Raw genomic sequence first — 23,974 nt, 5'->3', positions numbered from 1 at the left:
TGAAACCTCATGGGTCAGGCCTTCACAATTCAAATTATTCTCAGTAACAAAGACTTCCGTATTCCTACTAAGATGGCCCATTAAGCCCCATTTAAAGCATTCCATGGCTTTCCAAATCCAAAGTCCCAAAATCCACATTCTTCTAAACAAAATCATGGTCAGGCCTATCACAGCAATACCCCAGTCCCTGGTATCAATTTTTGGCAATAGGGTCTTATTGCTGTGAACAGACACCATGGCTGGGATTGGCTTACAGGTTCAGAGGTTCAGTCCATTATCATCAAGGTGAGAACATGGCAGCATCACAGCATCCAAGCAGGAGGAGGAACTGAGTTCTACATCTCCACTCAAAGGAAGCCAGGAATAGACTAAGCATCCTTACGCTGCTAGGAGAAGGGTCTCCAAGCCCATCCCCACAGTGACACACTTCCTCTAACAAGGCCACATCTTCTAAGAGTGCCACTCCCTGGGCCAAGCCTATGCAAACCATCAATCACATTTATGACAGAAGTTAGTACCAGGGACTGGGGTATGCTGTGATAGTCCTGACCATGCTATGAGCCTTTGAGGGACTTATAGGTGTCCTATAAGTCAAGCAGTTAGCAGTTACATTCTCTGAGCACTCTTACTAGTCTTTGAAGTCTCTTTGTTAGCTCCCACCCATTGCAACAAAGCTTCTCTGTCTAAATGCTGGATAACAGCATTAATCTTCAGGTATAAATATAAGTATTAAGATGTCAGTTTAATAACATGAATGTCAATTTTTTATACAACATTAATAAATAACTTCCCACTTTAACCAATAGATTTGTTTAACCTGTCTAGTAATAAAACTGGACTTAGTTATCTATGATGTCTTGTCTTTATATGTTGATAAAGCCAGTAAAAGTAGAAATTAGACACTGCATTTAATTTCATCTGGCAAATCTTGGTCAAAAAACTTCTCTGAAAGTAACAGTATCCTATGGCATCCTAGTTTTTCTAATTTAGAGTCAGAGTATTTCATAGGATTTGGTAGAAATGTTACGTTTATATAACAAAAAATACTTTTCAAAGTATTTGCTCTTGGCTCCTTTTCTGTTATCAGGCGGAACAACTTGCTTGATAATGGAGAAATAAATTAGCTGACCTATTTACATATGAAATGCAATCACCAAGCAAATAATCCAAGCACCTCCAGTCTATTTAACATGAATTTGAAGCATAAAGAAACATGTTTTAAAATAAGAAATATGACATAAACTAATTGAATGAGTACCATGCAATTCAAATAAGCTTTTAACATTGCTCTCTCTCAATTTGATTTAAATACAATTGAAATTATATAACATGTAAAAACACAGCATAACTGTATACAGCTGACATAAAAATAAAAATATTAAACTGATTAGGAACAATATTATTAATAGTGAAGATGATTTTCTGAATTGCATGTTAATATTATATACTCTCCCAGGGGACTTAGCTATACAATATGTAAAAAAACATCTTGAAATGAATTTAAGAAAGACCAATGATCCTATTAGACAGTGAAGTAAAGTTCAGGAAGGTCATATTTTCACATAAAACACTTTTAAATGGTGGGTATATTTATAAAAAGTTACTCAGTTTTTACTTATCATCCAGAACATACAGTTTGAAACCTCACAATGCCGTGTGAGAATGCATCTATCAGTGGTGGGTAATGTGTGAACAGGGTGATAAGGTAACGTGCTGGTAGGGATGGAAAACCTTCACTCCACTCACCACCGAAGGAGGAAATAGCAGCCTGCAGAAAGCAGTTTAGCAGTATGTACTAATGTGCATTCTGTGCATACCCTACAGTCCATTTTAGCAAAAAGAATATCACTTTGTGTGTTCAACAAAGGCATACAGTGAATTCTTACATCAGCATATCAGTAACAAGCCCAAATCCCAATCTGCTCAAAGACCTACTAACAGAAAAACAGGTGATACTTTTAGGTATCCAGGGCATCTGTCACTAGAAATGTCATATCTGTACTGAAGCATCAGTGAACCTTAAAAACAATGTGACCAAGACGAAAACTATCAAATTTGTGCTATTCCATTGGTGCTCATCAGAAAGCCAAGCAAAATTCATCCATTCTTCTTCCTGTGGATAGTGGTTCTAGGTGTGTCATTGTTGAGCAGAGGCCTAGAAAGTGAAAGAGAGGCTTTGTCATGTTGCACTTCAGAATGGGAGTGCTAGTCACAGATGGGTTCAGCCCCCCCAAATTCATCTAAGTATACAGTTACAGCATGGGCAGGTATCCTGTCTACTGTAGTTTTCCGTTAATCTGCCATCTTCCATCACCCACTTCTATCCTTTTTCTGTTATGGAATCCGTACTTAGCCACTCTTACCATACTGGTAACACTTGGCCTTCATCCAACCAACACATTTATTACATGTTTACTATATCTTGATATGCTTATCCAGTTTCCCATTACTATTAATTTAGTCAGTATGAATTATTTGTTTGAATTCATCAAATTTTATCTAGTCCCACATCCATGTGGATCTTTCTACATTGAGCTAGAATTTTTCATATTTCTAATTCCCTTTCATTTTGATTATTCTTTTTTCCCTTGATATGTTTCTTGATTTCAGAGAGCCATTCTATATGTTCCTTTTAGGCTATTACATATATGCAGTCATACTAGTTCCATGTAAAATTATGGTATGTTTTCTTTCTACTACATGCTGAAGGCATAAGTCCTGGTAACAAACTGAACCTGACACAAAATGTACACTTATGTGACTGAAAACAAACTGATCTTAAGAAAAAGATTTGACACCTAAGGTTTACAGTTCATGTGGCAGTTGGTACATCCTGTGAGGTTCTTGTGAACCAGAATTGACTTTCCCAAAGGATGCAGGGAAGACAAAATGTAATGGGTATCATAAGCTCCAGGATCACCAGACATAAATGGGACCCTCAGCGCAACTAGTATAATTTTGGTCATTGAGAAAGATGATATGAAGGACAGGCTTGTATTTATGACGCTCTTGGGACTCCATCTATGTTGGTAGGCTTCTGAGTTTTTGGTTTTCTTCATATGCCTCAGTGGACATATCTGAGATGCCTAAGGGCATTAACTAAATGACCCAGAGAAGGGAGAAGGAGATTGGGAGGTCTCCTGAGTGTCTGAAAAGGAGAGACTCTGAGGAGATGATCTCATCACATGTATATTTCTAACCTGGTTCTGCAATAGTCTCTCACAAGAAACTGTCTGGACTGGTCAAGGACAGGTAACTACCCAGGAACAAGACTATGGGGTCAGTGAGTGTCAGGGATAGAAAGAAGGGAAGACTCCTCCCTTACACCTGTGAGATGTTGGCAGGAGAATAGACAAATGTCCCTTTATAGAAAGATACAGCACACTTGGCGGGGGGCAGACTTTTTTTCTGCAAGCATATGAAAGCATGTGTGGAATTTCTTTTGAGGGGCCCATGAATGGAGTTTAGAAAAATGCTAAATCCTTTTAGAATACATGTGGTATCATCCGGCCATGTCCCTGTGTTTTCATGAAGAGCTCATGGCTTTGAGGAGAATTCAACAGAGTATAACTTAATTGTAAAACGAAAGTAAGAAAAGTTTTCTAATATAACTATGTCTCTTTTATGAACGAGAAATATAAAAATTCAAATTCAAATTCAAATATAACAAAAGTTTTTCAAACAAAGCAAACATCAATCTAGATAAGAAAAATTACTATCCATGTGGATACATTTGTCATATTTGCATTGTAACCATTGAAACATTTTGCATACACATCACAGAGTTTCATGATGTTATAACAATGTGTTTTAATGCATATGGGGAGTAGTTAGTTATTGCTAAGCATGAATCTGTGGCACATGTGCATGAAGAGAGAAGGAGAGACAGTCACTATAGTAAAGTAATGGTAATTTGAGCTTTACAGTGTGCACACTACGATGTGGTCCAATATCAGTGCTGCCCCCTTTCTGCTGACTGGCTTCCCAGGACTGGAAGCAGCTCATCACTGGATCTCTATACCCTTCTTTGCCATCTATATCTCTGTGCTTCTGGGCAATGGCACACTTCTCTACCTCATCAAGGATGACCACAACCTCCATGAACCCATGTACTATTTCCTTGCCATGCTGGCAGGTACAGACCTCACAGTTACACTGACTACAATGCCCACTGTAATGGCTGTTTTATGGGTGAATCACAGAGAGATAAGACACGGGGCCTGCTTTTTACAGGCCTATGTCATTCACTCCCTTTCTATTGTGGAGTCAGGGGTCTTGCTTGCTATGTCTTATGATCGATTTGTTGCCATCTGCACACCTCTGCATTACAACTCTATCCTTACCAATTCCAGGGTTATGACAATAGGACTTGGGGTTGTACTGAGGGGCTTTTTATCTCTTGTGCCCCCAATTCTACCTCTCTTTTGGTTCCCATACTGCCATTCCCATGTCCTTTCTCATGCCTTCTGCCTCCACCAAGATGTCATGAAACTCGCATGTGCTGACATTACCTTTAACCAAATATACCCAGTTGTTTTGGTTGCCCTGACTTTCTTCCTTGATGCACTCATCATTGTCTTTTCCTATGTCCTTATTCTGAAGACAGTTATGGGCATCGCCTCTGGAGAGGAGAGAGCAAAGGCTCTCAACACTTGTGTCTCCCACATTAGCTGTGTCCTGGTCTTTTACATCACAGTGATTGGCCTGACCTTCATTCACAGGTTTGGAAAGCATGCCCCCCATGTGGTGCACATCACCATGAGCTATGTCTACTTTCTCTTTCCTCCATTTATGAACCCCATCATTTATAGCATCAAGACCAAGCACATTCAGAGGAGCATTCTCCGTCTACTCTGTGTATAAGATGATGTGAATAATTATGTAATAATCTAGAGAATTTGGGGAATTTTCAGTCTCCTGGATACTGAAAAAGAACTTGGCTTTACATCTCTTTACTTCTTTATAGAATTAGGATGTAAATTACTAAATAAAGCAATAAATTAAGCTAAATAATGACTATATCTGGCTATTCAATTAGCATGTACATATTATACAGATATCAAAATCAAGCAATCAATTTCTCTTTCCATCATCTATCTTCTATCTACCTGTTTACCTATCTATCTATCATCTATCTATTTATCATCTGTCCATCTGTCTATCTTGAGAGAAGGCTGAAGAAAACAGTAGGAAAATAAGACATCATTGTTTGGAAATAAAGACCATTAAATATTCTATAAAGAGGAAGTATGGCATTTTTAAGACCATGTATCTATAGGAGAAGAGCCATTTCCAAAGAAGTTAAGTGTCCAGTCTGGGTCAGTGACAGCAAAAAAAGGGGACAATTCTGAATACATTTGATGGTTATATAAATATCAGTTCAACTATGAGAATTGAAACCCAGTGCACCCTCCCATTTCTCAAACTGCTCTTTCTCACTGCATGGTTTTCCTTTGAAATGATTCAATGGCCATTTGTAAAGTTTTATGCTGTTTTTTCCTGGAATTTGTTCATTGATATTTCACTTACTTTGCTTTATACTGTATCCTTGACTATGCTTTAATGAAATCTATTCTTCTGTATATTAATTTCAAATAGTAATAATGAATTAGAAAACGAAGTTTCTCGTGTAGCCTATGACCTTTTCCACAGTGAGGCCCCTCTGAGCCACTCTTTGTTCTCAGAACACTGTGCTGTCATCACACAGGCTTTACACACTCAGCATCTCTACCAGACTTCTAACAAAGCACCATGACTTTTCCATGTCCACCATTTTGGACTGTTTTCATTTTTCTATTTTCATTCTTTCAGTCACTCCCACTTGTACTTCTTTTTCTAATATTTTTATTTCTTCTCTAGAATTTAATAGTCTGTCATACAAATAATACTATTTTATCCCATAAATGCAAACCTTACAGTGAAATATTTCTCATTATTTCTTCCCACTTTGAGATATTGCCAACATACCTTATCTTTATGTAGGTTATACCCCAAATACAACTTACTACTTCTGCTTTGCACAACTGTCTTTTAGAATATTAACAAAATAAAATATATGCCAATTTACTTTTCAAACATTTATTATTTTACATCCATGTTTCTTTCTAGATGAATAAATGAAAATATTTTGGAATAACTGAAAAGTAAAATGTAATCTGATATTGTAGTTGTAGACAATTTGATTTTAATTCATTTGTAACATGTATATGACAATTGAGCAGGTTCATGGGATAGTGTGTGCTATTTTTATCCATTGAGTTAGAATAATTATCATATTCATGCTGGTAATTGTCTTGTCTTGCACTATTCAAAACTTTCTCCTAATTACTTGATAACATAAAATAACCATTTATTATCATTGTATGTATGTAGCATAGGACTTCAGAAAATATTTCTCTTGTCACTGTGTCCCTTACTACATATTTCTCTCTTCTCTTTTATACCCTTCAAGAATTAAGTTTGTTTTCATCATAAGTAAATTCTATTTTATCCTGATCACAATTCATATTCTTTTTCCCCTTTTATAACTGACTTGCATGAGCCATTATTTACTGTCTTTTAAGCTTTAAATATGTCTTTAATACTTCATCAATTTTGATTGGTGTTTCTAAATGCACAATTTAAAATCATACACACACACACACACTCACTCACACACACACACACGTGTGTGTGTGTGTGTGTGAATGTGTGTGTGTGTGTATTAGCACTCCACTTTATTGTGATAGATACTGGAGCCTTGCATTAAGAGTCTTTCCTGAGCTCAGGTTTATTTTAAACCTTTCTTACTCTTTTTTTATAATTGTTTTACACATCTTATATAAATTTGAATTTGTAGAAGTATAAATAATTTGAGTCAGCCTTCATATGCTTATTTCATGGAAGTTTCATTGACATTCACTATTTAAAAGTGAATAAAGACAGTGACTCTCAAAAGTGGGCAGATGCTGGTTTGAAGGAAGAGTAAAATTTACTAAGGGTTTGTTCTTTCAGCAGAGATAAGTAAGTGCATCTAGAGCTAACTGATGTCAATGAGACCAAGAATGTTCTAAGAGCAACCAAAGCATTACATGCCAAAGTTCAGGTTGGCTGGGTCATTATAGGCTATTGAAAGAAGGAACAAAGATTCACTGGTGTTTTCAAATCATAAGATATTTGACACTAATGGATTTGCGTGAGGAAAGAAGAATGTAGGCACAGGAGAGGTCAGAGGAGACTGAACTAAAGGTAATAGTAACTTAACTTACAAAGGTGAAGTGGGAAGTTAATGGGTAGGTATATTAGGAACTGAATTCATAAGAGCTTAGTGAACAAGTGTCCCCGCCAGCGGGGACCCAGTTATTCAGGGTCCCGAAGAGGCTTTCTACCTGTGGGCCAAAATGGGGGTGAAGAGAAGAAGGAGACCAAGCAAAAGTTCTGTTGTCAAGGTCTTGTTTATTGAGAGAAATGTACAGCATTTAAAGCTCTGAGGCAGGAATAGAAGCTGGAACTGAAGCTTAGGGTGGGGGAGTTTGGGAAGTGCCCAAGGATATAAGATGAATCACTACACTGCAAGATATCCTCCTATAACAAAGAGGCAACAGTCTTCCAGGGACATGTTCTTTGAAAAGGTCGAACCCTTCTCAGGAATCTGCTCAGGGACATCCGGTGTTTTCATGTCCGTAGGGCAGTCATTTCAAGGTTAAACCTCTGTGGCCATGCAGCCCAGAGTCAAGTAGCCACCTTGAGCTATGCAGTCACAAAGCGGCTAGGCCCAAATCCAATACGGCTCACTACAAACAAGAAAGTCTATTCTTGATTATTTTCTTTGATATATGGAAAGAACCACGGAGTTACATTGTAAAATGTAAATATTTAAGATCTAAGAGACTTGATACCAGCATGTATACACAGGCAAACATGTGTAATGGTGTCTTTGTTTATGTATAATGATTGTATGGGGGAAATAATGCAATCCTTAATCCTGTGTTTCCTGTCTCCAAACTTTCTTCTTTTTGTTCTCTTCTTTTTAAAAGAGATAATTTTATTTCTTTAAAAAATTTGTGCACTAATAGAATATGTTATGATTATATCTAACTCTAGTCCTTGCCTCATAATGCTCATCTTGCAGGTTCATATTCTCTTCTTTTCTTAAAAACGTTATCTTAATGCTAATTACTTTTACCTATATGAACATGATGCGTGGGGCCATCCACCTGAGCATAGGCAATTACTAGTAGCTAAAATCCCAAAGAAAAATGATTCTTCTTTCTTCAGACATCACATACTGTTGATAGTGCAAGGTGAAACTTTCTGAGACTCTCTCCATCCATATGCAAATTCTGACTGGCTTAGTCTTGTAGAGATCTTCTCTTTAGTTTTCACGATAAATTTAAGGAATGTATTTAGTCTGTTCAACTGTGTGTGCTCTTTATTAAATTTCATTTATACATTGAATTCTGACCATATTATCCCCTCTCATAAACTCTTCCTATATTCCCCCATCTTCACCCAAATTAATATTCTTTCTGTTTCCCCAAACAAACAACAAAAACCAAACCAACAATCCAAACAAAAACAAAATAGCAAAAATTATAAACCAAACAAAAGTCTCACAAAAGACAGGAAGTCTATTGTGTGTTGTCAGCTACTCCTGGGCAGGAGTCCAGTTCTGAAGTGTGGTTTATACACCCAATGTGATTTTCTCTTTCCAGCAGGTGTCAGTTGTAAATGACTCCTTGGTTGGGGTGGGAATTTGTGTTGCTGCTCTTCTTCATGCTCAGAGGTTGTCTGGCTGGAATTTGTGTTAGTTCTGTGCATGCTGTCATAGCCCCTGAACTCAAACGTGCATCAGTCCTGCTGTTTGCAAGATGCTGTCTCCTGGAGCAATCCTCTACCTCTACAATTCTCAGACCCATTCTGCCTCTTCTGCAGCATAGATTTCTGAGGTCTGAAGGGAAGAGTTTGATTAGGACATCAAGAGCTGCAGTGCTCCAAACTCATTCACTGAACATTGTCCAGTTGTTGTTCTCTGTGTTAGCTACCATCTACTTCAGGACTAAGCTTCTCTGATAATTGATCGGTGATGCACTCACCTGGGTTCCACACAAGTGTGAGCTGTTGACTGCTTAAAATGACATTATATGTCTGTATGAGATATGATTTACCATCTGATTTTCCTCCAAGTATATAATTCAGTGCAATGTTATATAATAAAAATTGCTATCCCAAAACTTTTGAATTCATTTCACTGTACTAAACAGGAACTTCATGTTATTTCAGTGGTATTTTCTTAGTCTATCTTCCCTCCAACACGTTCTCTCTGTCTCCCTGTCTCTGTCTCTATCTCTGTCGCTGTCTCTCTCTCTCTCTCTCTCTCTCTCTCTCTCTCTCTCTCTCTCTCGCTCGCTTGCTCGCTCGCTCCACATCTGGCTCTATTTATAACAAAGCAACCTTAAGTTATCAGTGATATAATTCTTAAGACAAGGCCAAGGGAGTTTAATCTATTTTACCCGTGGAAGCTCCACAGAGCACATGGGTCATAATTTGAAGATGGTTTTGTCTTGGAAATATTTTGAGACTCAACGTAATTGGATTCACATCATTTTTCTTTGTATATGGCTAATCTCAGGAAAGTTTTTAATGTTCATCTACATTGTAACACATGTCAGACAGTCCTTGTTTTGTTGACTAAACAATATTTAGGCACTGAAATGTCTTATATGGGACACTAAGATGTCTGAGTGGATAAAGGTGCTTGCTGCCAAGCCTGACGCTATGGCCTATGTAGTGGAATACAGACAACTACTAAAAGCTGTCTTCTGAATTTCACAGTTCACCATGCCCTGTGTGCAACAACCATAATTAAAAAATAATTTCATAAGGCATATGCACATATTTGCATGTATATGTGTATGTAAATGCAATTTCTAATAATATGGTAATTGTATGTTTAAGAAGGCTCTACAATGTTTCCCTAACTGTTGCACCACTTTACTGTTTTAGTGTAGCCCATGTGCTCCTCAACAATTGTTATCTTGTTACCAGTCAGTTTCGGTGACACACTATGATGCCTCACTGTGGTGTAGATTTCCCTTTCTCTAATGATTAATGATGAAGAACATCTTTTCATGTGATTATTGCTCATAAGTATATGTTCCTGGATAAAACTGAACTGAATTATTCTACAAGCAACCCATATAGATGTTTGTTTAAATTCTCCCCTAGTCTAGGTCTGGAGGTTTCGAGGACTCTAATTGGCATGACAAATTCTCCTAACAGAGGCTTAAACCTAAGAAATGTCACTATGGAAAGGGAGAGCTGACATGAAGTCACAACTTAAGCCAAAGAGCTACTGGCAATTGGTAGCTGCTGGGAAAGCATCTGTAAAACATTAGTTTTAGGAGTGTTGCCACTTACAGGTCAACCAGCTCTAGTGGAAAGAAGAACACACCTCATATAGGTACAGCACAAATTAGACATATGGGTAAAAAATGTGTGTGTGTGTGTGTGTGTGTGTGTGTGTGTGTGTGTGTGTGAGAGAGAGAGAGAGAGAGAGAGAGAGAGAGAGAGAGAGAGCATGAAGTTGGTGGGTAGGGCAAATGGTGAATTTGAATTTGGCAGTAGTTGGGATATGGGGTCAAAAATCAACTTATTGAATGAAATTCTCAAAGGACTACTAAAAAACGTTTTATTTTTATATGTGTATGTGTGTGTGTGAGAGAGATGGGGGTTGGGAGAGAGAAACAGGGATCCCTGGGGTCCAGAAGAAAGTGTTGGATCCCATGGAACAGGAGTTACACAGGTTGTGAGTTTCCCAGCATTGGTACAATTACATGCTATTAACCATGGGGTGGCTCCCTGGCTTTTATTTGGCATACTCAAATAGCCTGCGTGGAAATGACATAGAAAGGCATCTTGGGAGTTGGTTCTTTAATAAATCTGTGTATCATTAGGATTCGGAATGTATACTGAGGGCGTGATGGACAATGATTAGAAACCACAGAGAGAAAATTGTGTCAGGTAAGAAAATATACATTCAAATTGCAGTAGATACATTTAAAATGAAATCTTCTACCTGGCTTTCTAACAATTCTGGAAGAGAAATTAAGAATGTAAGAGACATTTTTATTTAAGTAAGGATTTAAGGAAAGGGCATGCTGTACTGAATGGCAAAAATGAACAGGAGAGTTACTGCTTATTTTTAATAGATGAGAGTTGAAACATAAGCTTAACATTTTAGCCATAGAAAGCTAAATTTGAATTTCTCTATATTACATAATATTCAACCTTAGGAAGATATTTGATTTTTCAAAAATTTAATTTCTTTATTCTAGAAAATTCAGGTAATGTATTGACTTCCCATTCTTGAGTTCATTACCTTTAATTCTACAACCATCGAGCATCTACTCCTGCTATACTATTCACAGTGGCAAGTTCACCAGAGACATACCTGCCCAAAAACAATAAAAATCTTAAAACTTCACCTTATTTGAAAATTCAGATAGTTTTATATTAGTGAACCGCTTACTCTTGCAAAGTTTCTACTAAAAAAGGACAAACACAAATCACCCTTAGCATCCTCTGATAAACTGTCCATCTATTTATTCATTTCTTCAGGATACATTTATTTCTTTCTATTATAAAGAAAAAAACATTCTGAAGAATCCACCGTTTCTTCCCAGAGTTCCTATCTTAATAAGCATATAAGGGAGGAAGAGTTTAAACAATTTCCCCAAAGCTGTGACTTTAGGTTGCCACCCTTAGCCTATGGTTTTCTACTTGGGTGATTCTCATCTGCACAGTTCTTATAAATAAACACAGATTCTCAATGATAGGCTCAGATTAAGGAAATGGTATTAGAAAACACTGAGTGTGCAGATGGTTGAAGCCTATTTAGAAATATCTGAATAATCTCTGGATGATGTTTGTGACTTTCAGACAAACTGCCCAAGACACGGGGCTTACTGCTTTATGAGAATAAATCCAAAATAGCTTCTGGAAGGAGTAAGGGAGGGATTGTAGCACTCTTAGCTATATCCATGAGAACCCAATATATATTCTGACACTGCCAGTTATGCTAAAATCAAATATCAGTATAGAGTATTTATACCAAATATGGTACTCTGTGGTTTAAGTCAATAAAACACATATTACCAAATTCTAACTGTTCTCATAGAGTTACTACTTAGTATTAGTCCTTAAATCCTGGATTTTCCAAGGTCTAGAAGGAAGCAAACTGGGTCTTCTGCTTATTCACTCTGACCCATATTGAAACTGGCAGGAGGCAGAGATTTGTGGCTGACTTCTTTGCTGTGTAACAGGCTGTAAAGCTCTCTTCTCATTCCTTGCTCTCCACAGGAGGGTTATACTTGTAGCAGGAATTTTGGCTTATTATAGTACACACATTACTTCTGTGCAGTCAAGTTGTGTCACTAACAGGTCACAATCTAGAGGATCATGATAGTGTCCTTATTTTCTCTCTATCAGAATAGCTACCACTCAGTTTCTCAGGCTGACCGAGTCTCCACAGGTAGTACACTCTGAAGTAGTGCCATTTCCAGAGCTCACTCACTTTTCTTTGACTATTTTCCCCCAGACTAATGTCTCTTTTTCAGAGAGATTACACTGCACTATAATTCTTTTATAGGTATCTCTGATTGTTGATAGTACTTTACTAAATATTGATGGAAAGGTTACAAAGATTGCTATTATCACAGTCTTCTTGAATATTTCTTTACATTTCTTACTGATGCTTTTAACATACAAAATTATTTTGAAGTGCTCTGAACACAATGATACAATTTTATGTGTCAGGAACACATTTCTCTTGATTTTTCATATTATAATATACCTGTTTCAAATTTTCTTGATTGTATGCAAATGAAATGAATTGATTTCATAGGTGTATAAATTATGCATAGGTCATAGATCAAGACTTCTTTGAAGCTTAACCTTTACTTTTACAAATAAGGACTTATAGGTATCCATGACTGTAGCATCTGTGATTGCCTTCCTCAGCAATATGATCACCATTATCCCCATGTGCTAGATTGTAACTTTGTTCTGAATCTTGTCATATAATTCTGTGCTCTCAACTGCCAATTTATGATTGGACTGTATTTTGTCCCAAAAACCCTAAATATTTTAAACCTACCAACATTTATATGTATTAGGTTATTTTAGAATCCTCACTATAATATTTTCTATTTAGGAATTTCCAGTCTCTCTCTCTCGCTCTCGCTCTTTCTCTCCTTCTCTCTCTCCCCTTCTTATCTTCTTTCTTTTTAAAGCCCAGTTAAATGTAATCTTCAATGCTTCAGGTATCATATATTTCAATAATGAAAATTTACGGATTCCCCAAATTTATGGAATAATCATAGTGTTCTAGGTGTATTTGCTTGTTTTGTCAAATTGTGCACATTTTTTGTAGAGATTCCTGAGTCCTTTATTTATATGCACTTGGGGTAACTGCATTGAAAATATAACTCAAACATTTCATAGCAGTTAACTAATTACTGTTGGCCAAGAATTTTGTTTAGTCTTTTTTTCTTTTGGGGTTATATCATAGATGTCAAGAAAGAAAGTATATACAGAACGAAGTTTAGTAAAATTACAACAAAATGTTCTGTCAAACAATATGAGACAGAATAAAATAATGGGGTAATCGAGGGGATGGAGAAATAGGTCATTGGTTCAGAGCATTGGCTGCTTTGCTAGAGGACTGTGGTTTGGTTTCCAACACTCACATAGCCACTCACAGTCATCTGCAACTCTAGGCCCAGGCATTTCTATGGCTTTGTCTGGTCTATACGGTTCTTAGACATACCCTAACAAGCATGCACCACACCCACACACAAAAATAAAAAAATAAAAATCTTTAAGTAAAGAAAAGTGAAAACATGAGGTGGATCTGAAGCTGGACAGTGCAGAGTAAGTGAAAAGTTTGGAAATCTATCCAACATTAAAAGCTATATGCTTAATAGCAAATTGTGATGCTGACTCATGGGGATTGATGTTCCTATTCTAGGCAAGAACTGCTGAGAAAAGGGTTATTTAAGTCTGAGATGATGCATAAAAACTTGAACATTTGGAAATGAATTGTGACCTGAAGATATGCTACCATGAGGTGGTGGTAGGAAGAGTACTGTTTACTTAGACTGTCTCTCTCTGAAACTGTCTTTAGCTGCACTCCCACCATGTGGTCCAACAACAGTGATGCTCCTTTCCTACTGACTGGCTTTCTGGGCTTGGAAATGATTCACCACTGGATCTCTATTCCTTTTTTTGTCATCTACTTCTCCATTATTTTAGGGAATGGTACCCTTCTCTTCATCATTTGGAATGACCACAGCCTTCATGAGCCCATGTACTACTTCTTGGCTGTGCTGGCAAGTACAGACCTTGGGATGACACTAACGACGATGCCCACAGTGCTGGGTGTTCTGGTGCTGAACCAGAGGGAGATTGCACACGGAGCCTGTTTCATTCAGTCCTACTTCATCCATTCCCTAGCCATTGTAGAATCAGGGGTCTTGCTTGCCATGTCTTATGATCGATTTGTGGCCATCTGTACCCCTCTGCATTATAACTCTATCCTTACCAATTCTAGGGTGATGAAGATGGCGCTGGGGTTACTGCTCAGAGGTTTTGTATCTATTGTGCCCCCAATTCTACCTCTCTTTTGGTTCCCATACTGCCATTCCCATGTCCTTTCTCATGCCTTCTGCCTCCACCAAGATGTCATGAAACTCGCATGTGCTGACATTACCTTTAACCGAATATACCCAGTTGTTTTGGTTGCCCTGACTTTCTTCCTTGATGCACTCATCATTGTCTTTTCCTATGTCCTTATTCTGAAGACAGTTATGGGCATCGCCTCTGGAGAGGAGAGAGCAAAGGCTCTCAACACTTGTGTCTCCCACATTAGCTGTGTCCTGGTCTTTTACATCACAGTGATTGGCCTGACCTTCATTCACAGGTTTGGAAAGCATGCCCCCCATGTGGTGCACATCACCATGAGCTATGTCTACTTTCTCTTTCCTCCATTTATGAACCCCATCATTTATAGCATCAAGACCAAGCAGATTCAGAGGAGCATTCTCCGTCTACTCTGTGTATAAGATGATGTAAATAATTATGTAATAATCTAGAGAATTTGGGGAATTTTCAGTCTCCTGGATGCTGAAAAAGAACTTGATTTCACATGTATTTACTACTTATAGCATTAGGATGTAAATTATTACATAAAGATATAGATTAATCTAAATAATGCATATATTTGTCTATTCAATTAGCATATACATTTTATATCAATACCAAAATCAATGAACCAATCAATCAATCAATCAATTTATCTTTCTATTGTGTCTCCATTTATCTACTATCTATCTATCTATCTATCTATCTATCTAATCTATCCATCTATCATTTGTTCATCTATCTATCTTGAAGGAAGACAGGAAAAACAGTAGAAAAGTGAAACATCTTTGTTTGGAGATAAAGACCATTCAATACTCTGTAAGCAGAAAGTATGGCATTATTGAGACCATGTATCTTTAAGAGAAGAACCATTTCCAAAGAAGATAAGTGTCCAGTCTGGGTCAGTGACAGGAAAAAGGGGGACGATTCTGAATACATTTGATGGCTACATAAATATCAGTTCAACTATTAGAATTGAAACCCAATGCACTCTCCCCTTTCTCCAACTGCTCTAACTCACTGCATGGTTTTCTTTTAAAATGATTCAATAGCCATTTGTAAAGCTTTATCCTGTTTTTTTCCTGAAATTTGTTCATTGATATTTCACTTACTTTGTTTTACACTAAATCCTGTATGTTTTAATGAAATATATTATTCTATATATTAATTTCAAGTAGCAATAATGAATTAGAAATACCATGTAGTCTCTGATGTTCTCCACAGTGAGGCCCCTCTGAGCCACTCTTCGTTCTCAGAACACTATGCTGTCATCACATAGGTTTTGCATACTCAGCATCTCTACCAGACGTCTTACAAATCACCATGACTTTTCCATGCTCATCGTTTTGGACTGTTTTCATTATTCTATTTTCATTCTTTAAGTCACTCCCACTTGTACTTCTTTTTTCTAATATTTTTATTTGTGCCCTAGAATTTATTAGTCTGTCTTATAATAATACTATTTTATTCCATAAATGAAAACTGTACAATGACATATTTCTCATTCTTTCTTCTCACTTTGAAATACTGCCAACATACTTTATCTTTATGTAGGTTATACCCCAAATACATCTTACTACTTTTTTTTTACACAATTATCTTTTAGAATATTAACAAAATAAAATGTATGCCAATTTACTTTTTCAAGCTATTTATCCTATCCTTTATTATTATATCCATGTTTCTTTATAAATGAATAAATGAAATATTTTATAATATCTGAAAAATAAAATGTAACTTGATATTGTAGTTATGTATAGATAATTTGATTTTTATTCATTTGTAACATGTATATGATAATTGAACAGATTCATGGGATAGTGTGTGCTATTTTGATTTATGTGTCAAATGCTTTGATTAAGTTAGAATAATTATCATATTCTGCTGGTAATTGTCTTGTCTTGCACTATTCAAAAACTTTCTCCTAATTACTTGATAACACAGAATAACTATTTATTATCATTTTATGTATGTGACATAGGAATTCCGAAAATATTTCTCTTGTCATTGTGTCCCTTACTACATATTTTTCACTTCTCTTCTTTACACTTCAACAATTAAGTTTCTTTTTACCATAACTAAATTCTACTTTATCCCGATCATGATTCATATTCTTTTTCCCCCTTTATAACTGACTTGCATGAGTCATTATTTGATAGATACTGGAGACTTGCATTAAGGGTCTTTCCTGAGCTCAGTTTTATTTTAAACCTTTCTTATTCTCTTTCATAAAGTTTTACATATCTTGTGCATAATTAAGTTTGGGCTTGGAGAATTGTAAATATTTTGTCAACCTTCATATACTTATTTTCATGGAGGTTTCACTGACATTCACTATTTATTAATAAAAAAAGACAGTGACTCTCAAAAGTGGGCAGATGCTGGTTTGAAGGAAGAGTAAAATTTACTAAGGGTTTGTTCTTTCAGCAGAGATAAGTAAGTGCATCTAGAGCTAACTGAGGTCAATGAGACCGAGAATGTTCTAAGAGCAACCAAAGCATTACATGCCAAAGGTCATGTTGGCTGGGTCATCAAAGGCTATAGAAAGAAGGAACAAAGATTCACTGGTGTTTTCAAATCATAAGATATTTGACACTAATGAATTTGAGTAAGGAAAGAAGAAAGTAGGCACAGGAGAGGTCAGAGGAGACTGAACTAAAGGTAATAGTAAATTAACTTACAAAGGTGCAGTGGGAAGTTAATGGGTAGATATATTAGGAAGTGAATTCATAAGGACTTAGTGAACAAAAAAGTCTATTCTTGATTATTTTCTTTGATATATGGAAAGAACCACGGAGTTACATTGTAAAATGTAGATATTTAAGATGTAAGAGACTTGATACCAGCATGTATACACAGGCAAACATGTGTAATGGTGTCTTTGTTTATGTATAATGATTGTATAGGGGAAATAATGCAATCCTTAATCCTGTGTTTCCTGTCTCCAAACTTTCTTCTTTATTTTCTCTTCTTTTTAAAAGAGATATTTTTATTTCTTTTAAAAAATTTGTGCATTAATGGAATATGTTATGATTATATCTAACTCCTCCTAGTCTTTCCCTTATAATGTTCCTCTCGCAGCTTCACATTCTCTTCTTTTCTTAAAAAAATTATCTTAATGCTAATTACTTTTACCTATATGAACATGATGCGTGGGGCCATCCACCTGAGCATAGGCAATTACTAGTGGCTAAAATCCCAAAGAAAAATGATTCTTCTTTCTTCAGACATCACATACTGTTGATAGTGCAAGGTGAAACTTTCTGAGACTCTCTCCATCCATATGCAAATTCTGACTGGCTTAGTCTTGTAGAGATCTTCTCTTTAGTTTTCACAATAAATTTAAGGAATGTATTTAGTCTGTTCAACTGTGTGTGCTCTTTATTAAATTTCATTTATACATTGAATTCTGACCATATTATCCCCTCTCATAAACTCTTCCTATATTCCCCCATCTTCACCCAAATTAATATTCTTTCTGTGTCCCCAAACAAACAACAAAAACCAAACCAACAATCCAAACAAAAACAAAATAGCAAAAATTATAAACCAAACAAAAGTCTCACAAAAGACAGGAAGTCTATTGTGTGTTGTCAGCTACTCCTGGGCAGGAGTCCAGTTCTGAAGTGTGGTTTATACACCCAATGTGATTTTCTCTTTCCAGCAGGTGTCAGTTGTAAATGACTCCTTGGTTGGGGTGGGAATTTGTGTTGCTGCTCTTCTTCATGCTCAGAGGTTGTCTGGCTGGAATTTGTGTTAGTTCTGTGCATGCTGTCATAGCCCCTGAACTCAAACGTGCATCAGTCCTGCTGTTTGCAAGATGCTGTCTCCTGGAGCAATCCTCTACCTCTACAATTCTCAGACCCATTCTGCCTCTTCTGCAGCATAGATTTCTGAGGTCTGAAGGGAAGAGTTTGATTAGGACATCAAGAGCTGCAGTGCTCCAAACTCATTCACTGAACATTGTCCAGTTGTTGTTCTCTGTGTTAGCTACCATCTACTTCAGGACTAAGCTTCTCTGATAATTGATCGGTGATGCACTCACCTGGGTTCCACACAAGTGTGAGCTGTTGACTGCTTAAAATGACATTATATGTCTGTATGAGATATGATTTACCATCTGATTTTCCTCCAAGTATATAATTCAGTGCAATGTTATATAATAAAAATTGCTATCCCAAAACTTTTGAATTCATTTCACTGTACTAAACAGGAACTTCATGTTATTTCAGTGGTATTTTCTTAGTCTACCTTCCCTCCAACACGTTCTCTCTGTCTCCCTGTCTCTCTGTTTGTCTTCTGTCTCTCTGTCTCTGTCTCTGTCTCTCTCTCCCTCCCTACCCCTCCATCTGGCCCTATTTATAACAGAGCAACCTTAAGTTATCAGTGATATAATTCTTAAGACAAGGCCAAGGGAGTTTAATCTATTTTACCCATGGTAGTTCTACAGAACACATGGGTCATGATTTGAGGATGGGTATGGCTTAGAAATATTATGAGATTCAATGTAATTGGATTCACATCATTTTTCTTTGTATATGGCTAATCTCAGGAACTTTTTTAACATCCATCTACATTGTAGCACGTGTCCGACAGTCATTGTTTCATTGACTAAACAATATTTAACCACTGAAATCTATTATATGGGCTTCTAAAATGTCTGAGTAGACAAAGGTGCTTGCTGCTGCCAAGCCTGATCCCATGACCCATGTAGTGGTATAGAGACAACTACTAAAAGCTGTCTTCTGAATTTCACCTTTCACCATGTCCTCTGTTCAATAACCACTATTAAATAAATATTTTATAAGGTATACACACATATTAGCATGTATATCTGTGTATGAATGCAATTTGTATTAATACGTCACTTCCATGCAGGCTATTTGAGTATGCCAAGTAAAAGCCAGGGGGCCACCCCATGGCTTTTTAAAGAAGTTTCTACAACGTTCCCCTAACTGTTGCACCACTTTACCGATTTACTGTAGCCCATGTACTCCTCAACATTCGTTATTGTTTTAACAGCCAGTTTCGGTGACACACTGTGATGCCTCACTGTGGTTTAGATTTCCCTTTCTCTAATGAATAATGATGAAGAACATCTTTTCATGTGATTATTGGTAATTTTTGTATGTTCTTGGATAAAACTGCACTGAATTATTTTAAAACCAACCCATGTAGATGTCTGTTTAAATTCTCCCTAGTCTAAGTCTGGAGGTTCTTTGGACTCCAATTGGCATGACAACTTTTTCTAACAAAGGCTTAAACCTGAAAAAAATCTTACCATGGAGAGGAGAAACTGACATGAAGTCACAAACCAAGCGAAAGAACTACTGGCAATTGGTAGCTGTTGGTGAGACATCTGTAAACAGTTACTTTTGAGACTGTTGTCACTTACAGGTCAACCAGCTCCAGTGGACAAAAGCATACACAGGTATATAGGGACAGCACAAATTAGGACTTATGGGTAAAAAGTAAGAGACAGAGACAGAGAGAGAGACAAAGAGACAGAGAGACAGAGAAACAGAAAGAGAGAGAGACAGAGAGACAGAATGAGAGAGAAAGAGAGAGAGAGGATGATGTTTTGCTTTTAATTGTGTATTTGTGTGAGAGAAATGGGGGTTGAGAGAGAGAAACAGGGATCTCTGGGGTGCAGAAGAAAGTGTTGAAGCCCATGGAGCAGGAGTTACACAGGTTGTGAGTTTCCCAGCATTAGTACAATTATATGCTATTAACCATGGGGTGGCTCCCTGGCTTTTCCTTGGCATGCTCAAATAGCCTGTGTGGAAGTGACATAGAAAAGCACCTTGGGAGTTGGTCCTTCAATAAATATGTGTATCATTAGGATTCGGAATGTATACTGAGGGTATGATGGACAATGATTAGAAATCACAGAGAGAAAATTGTGTCAGGTAAGAAAATATACATTCAAATTGCAGTAGATACATTTAAAATAAAGTCTTCTACCTCGCTTTCTAACAATTCTGGAAGAGAAGTTAAGAATGTAAGAGACATTTTTATTTAAGTAAGGATTTAAGGAAAGGGCATGCTGCACTGGATGGCAAACATGAACAGGAGAGTTGCTGCATATTTTTAATAGATAAACATAAGCTTAACATTTTAGCCATAGAAAGCTAAATTTGAATTTCTCTACACTACATAATATTCAACCTTAGGAGGATATTTTATTTATCAAAAGTTTAATTGCCTTATTCTAGAAAATTCAAGTAATGTATTGACTTCAGATTCTTGTGTTCATTCACTATAATCCTACAATCATTAAGCATCTTCATCTGCTGTACTATTAACAATGGCAAGTTCACCAGAAGCATACTTGTCCAAAAATAATAAAAAAATTTAGAAGTTTACCTTATTTGAATATTCAGATACTTTTATATTAGTGAACCCTTTAGTACTGTAAAGTTTCTTCTAAAAAAGGACAAACACAAATCACCCTTAGCATCCTCTGATAAACTGTCCATCTATTTATTTATTTCTTCAGGATACATTTATTTCTTTCTATTATAAAGAAAAAACATTCTGAAGAATCCAACTTTTCTTTCCAGAGTTTCTATCTTAATAAGCATATAAGGGAGGCAAAGTTTAAATAATTTCCCCAAAGCTGTGACTTTAGGTTGCCGCCCTTAGCCTGTGGTTTTCTCATCTACACAGCTCTTGTAAATAAACACACATTCTGAATGATGGACTCAGATTAAGGAAATGGTATTAGAAAACACTGAGTGTGCAGATGATTGAAGCCTATTTAGAAATATCTGAATAATCTCTGGATGATGTTTGTGACTTTTGGACACACTGCTGAACATACGGGCCTTATTGCTTTATGAGAATCAATCCAAATACAGCTTTCCGAAGGGACAAGGTAGAGAGTGTGTCACTGTTAGCTACACTCATGAGAACCCAGTGAACTTGCCTGAGAGTGATACAGGATTCTTGTAAAACATTCAGTCAGTGGTACTATGAGTTGGAATCCCTGCAACTGAAGTTACAGATGAGTGTGAGCCACCATCTGGGTGCTGGAAACTGATTTTATGTCCTGTTTAAGAGCCATGAGTGCTCTTAAGGCATTCCTCCAGCCCCGTATAAGTAGTATGTCTAGACTGAGCAGCTTTTTAAAGTCAGATATATGTAAGTTTCTGACACTTCCAGTTATGCTAAAATTAAATATGAGTATAGTTTCAAGTAGGGAGTATTAATACCAAATAGGGTACTCTTTAGTTTAAGTCGATAAATACATATTACCAAATTGTATTCTATTCTATTCTCAAAAGAGTTACTACTTAGTGTTAGTCCTTAAAACCTGGATATTCCAAGGTCTAGAAGCAAGCAAGCTGGGTCTTCTGCTTATTCACTCTGATCCACATTCAAAGTGGCAGGAGGTAGAGAATTGTGGCTGGCCTCTGTGCTGTATAACAGGCTGTAAAGCTTATCTCTTCTCATATTTTGCTCTCCACAGGAGGGTTACATTTATAGCGAGGATTTTGGCTTACGATGGTACACAAATTAAGTTTTCTGCATTCCAGGTGTGTCACTAACAGGTCATAATCTAGAGGATCATGATACGGTCCTTATTTTCTCTCTATCAGAATAGCTACCACAGGGCAACTCACAGTCATCAGCAACTCTAGCTCCAGGCAATTCCATGTCCTCTTCTAGTCTTTCTCGGTACTACATTCAGGGTGCTCAGATATACACTAACATACAGTCACCATACACACACGCATAAAATTTAAAAAAAGTTTAAGAAAGGAAGAGTGAAATGAATGTGATTGATTTGAAGTCGGACAGTGAAGACTAAGTCAAAAGGTTGGGAGTACACCTGACCTTAAAAGCTACATACTTAATAGCAAATTGTGATACTGACTTACGGTGATCGATGTTCCTATTCTAGGCAAAGATCTGCTGAAAAAAAGTCTGAGATGATGCATAAAAGCTTGGACACTTGGAAATGAATTGTGACCTGAAGATATGCTACCATGAGGTGGTGGTAGGAAGAGTACTGTTTACTTAGACTGTCTCTCTCTGAAACTGTCTTTAGCTGCACTCCCACCATGTGGTCCAACAACAGTGATGCTCCTTTCCTACTGACTGGCTTTCTGGGCTTGGAAATGATTCACCACTGGATCTCTATTCCTTTTTTTGTCATCTACTTCTCCATCATTTTAGGGAATGGTACCCTTCTCTTCATCATTTGGAATGACCACAGCCTTCATGAGCCCATGTACTACTTCTTGGCTGTGCTGGCAAGTACAGACCTTGGGATGACACTAACGACGATGCCCACAGTGCTGGGTGTTCTGGTGCTGAACCAGAGGGAGATTGCACACGGAGCCTGTCTCATTCAGTCCTACTTCATCCATTCCCTAGCCATTGTAGAATCAGGGGTCTTGCTTGCCATGTCTTATGATCGATTTGTGGCCATCTGTACCCCTCTGCATTATAACTCTATCCTTACCAATTCTAGGGTGATGAAGATGGCGCTGGGGTTACTGCTCAGAGGTTTTGTATCTATTGTGCCCCCAATTCTACCTCTCTTTTGGATCCCATATTGCCGTTCCCATATCCTTTCTCATGCCTTCTGCCTTCATCAAGATGTCATGAAACTCGCATGTGCTGACATTACCTTTAACAGCATATACCCAGTTGTTTTGGTTGCCCTGACTGTCTTCCTTGATGCACTCATCATTGTCTTTTCCTATGTCCTTATTCTGAAGACAGTTATGGGCATCGCCTCTGGAGAGGAGAGAGCAAAGGCTCTCAACACTTGTGTCTCCCACATTAGCTGTGTCCTGGTCTTTTACATCACAGTGATTGGCCTGACCTTCATTCACAGGTTTGGAAAGCATGCCCCCCATGTGGTGCACATCACCATGAGCTATGTCTACTTTCTCTTTCCTCCATTTATGAACCCCATCATTTATAGCATCAAGACCAAGCAGATTCAGAGGAGTATTCATCATCTACTGTCCAGACATAGTACGACTTGAATTCTTATTTAGACTCTCAAATTCTTCATGATTTCTAGCCCTGTATTAGAAATAATTCTTTTTTTAAATAATATTTCTTTCCTATGTCATGACGTTTCCATATTACACAAAGAAGGAAACTAAGCCAAGCAAGGAAATCTATCGTCTCTCTCCTCTGTATGTGTCTGTCTCTGTCTCCGTCTCTCTGCCTCTCTCTCTCTCTCTCTCTCTCTCTCTCACACACACACACACACACACACACACACACACACACACACACACACACACACCAGATGGGATAATACAGGTTCTGT

General features: G+C 37.2%; 4 protein-coding genes across 6 annotated transcripts in view; all 4 read left to right on the top strand.

Annotated features, from left to right (window-relative positions):
- The window catches only part of Hbe1 (hemoglobin subunit epsilon 1), a 177,272-nt gene that overhangs the window by 127,874 nt on the left and 25,424 nt on the right, over nucleotides 1-23,974 (top strand). The window lies entirely within an intron of this gene.
- Or51b17 (olfactory receptor family 51 subfamily B member 17) lies at nucleotides 3,940-4,863 on the top strand. The gene has a single exon (NM_001001285.1). It carries the CDS (start codon nucleotides 3,940-3,942, stop codon nucleotides 4,861-4,863), a length of 924 nt encoding a protein of 307 aa, NP_001001285.1.
- On the top strand, nucleotides 14,178-15,101 carry Or51b4 (olfactory receptor family 51 subfamily B member 4). The gene has a single exon (NM_001001272.1). The coding sequence runs from the start codon at nucleotides 14,178-14,180 to the stop codon at nucleotides 15,099-15,101; it is 924 nt and encodes a 307-aa protein (NP_001001272.1).
- On the top strand, nucleotides 22,746-23,681 carry Or51b4b (olfactory receptor family 51 subfamily B member 4B). Its single transcript, NM_001001027.1, has one exon. The coding sequence runs from the start codon at nucleotides 22,746-22,748 to the stop codon at nucleotides 23,679-23,681; it is 936 nt and encodes a 311-aa protein (NP_001001027.1).

This window comes from Rattus norvegicus, chromosome 1 (assembly GCF_036323735.1).
Source record: "Rattus norvegicus strain BN/NHsdMcwi chromosome 1, GRCr8, whole genome shotgun sequence".
NCBI lineage: Eukaryota > Metazoa > Chordata > Mammalia > Rodentia > Muridae > Rattus > Rattus norvegicus.
Note: the sequence above shows the minus strand (reverse complement) of the source record. Positions and strands in the feature narration are given on the sequence as shown.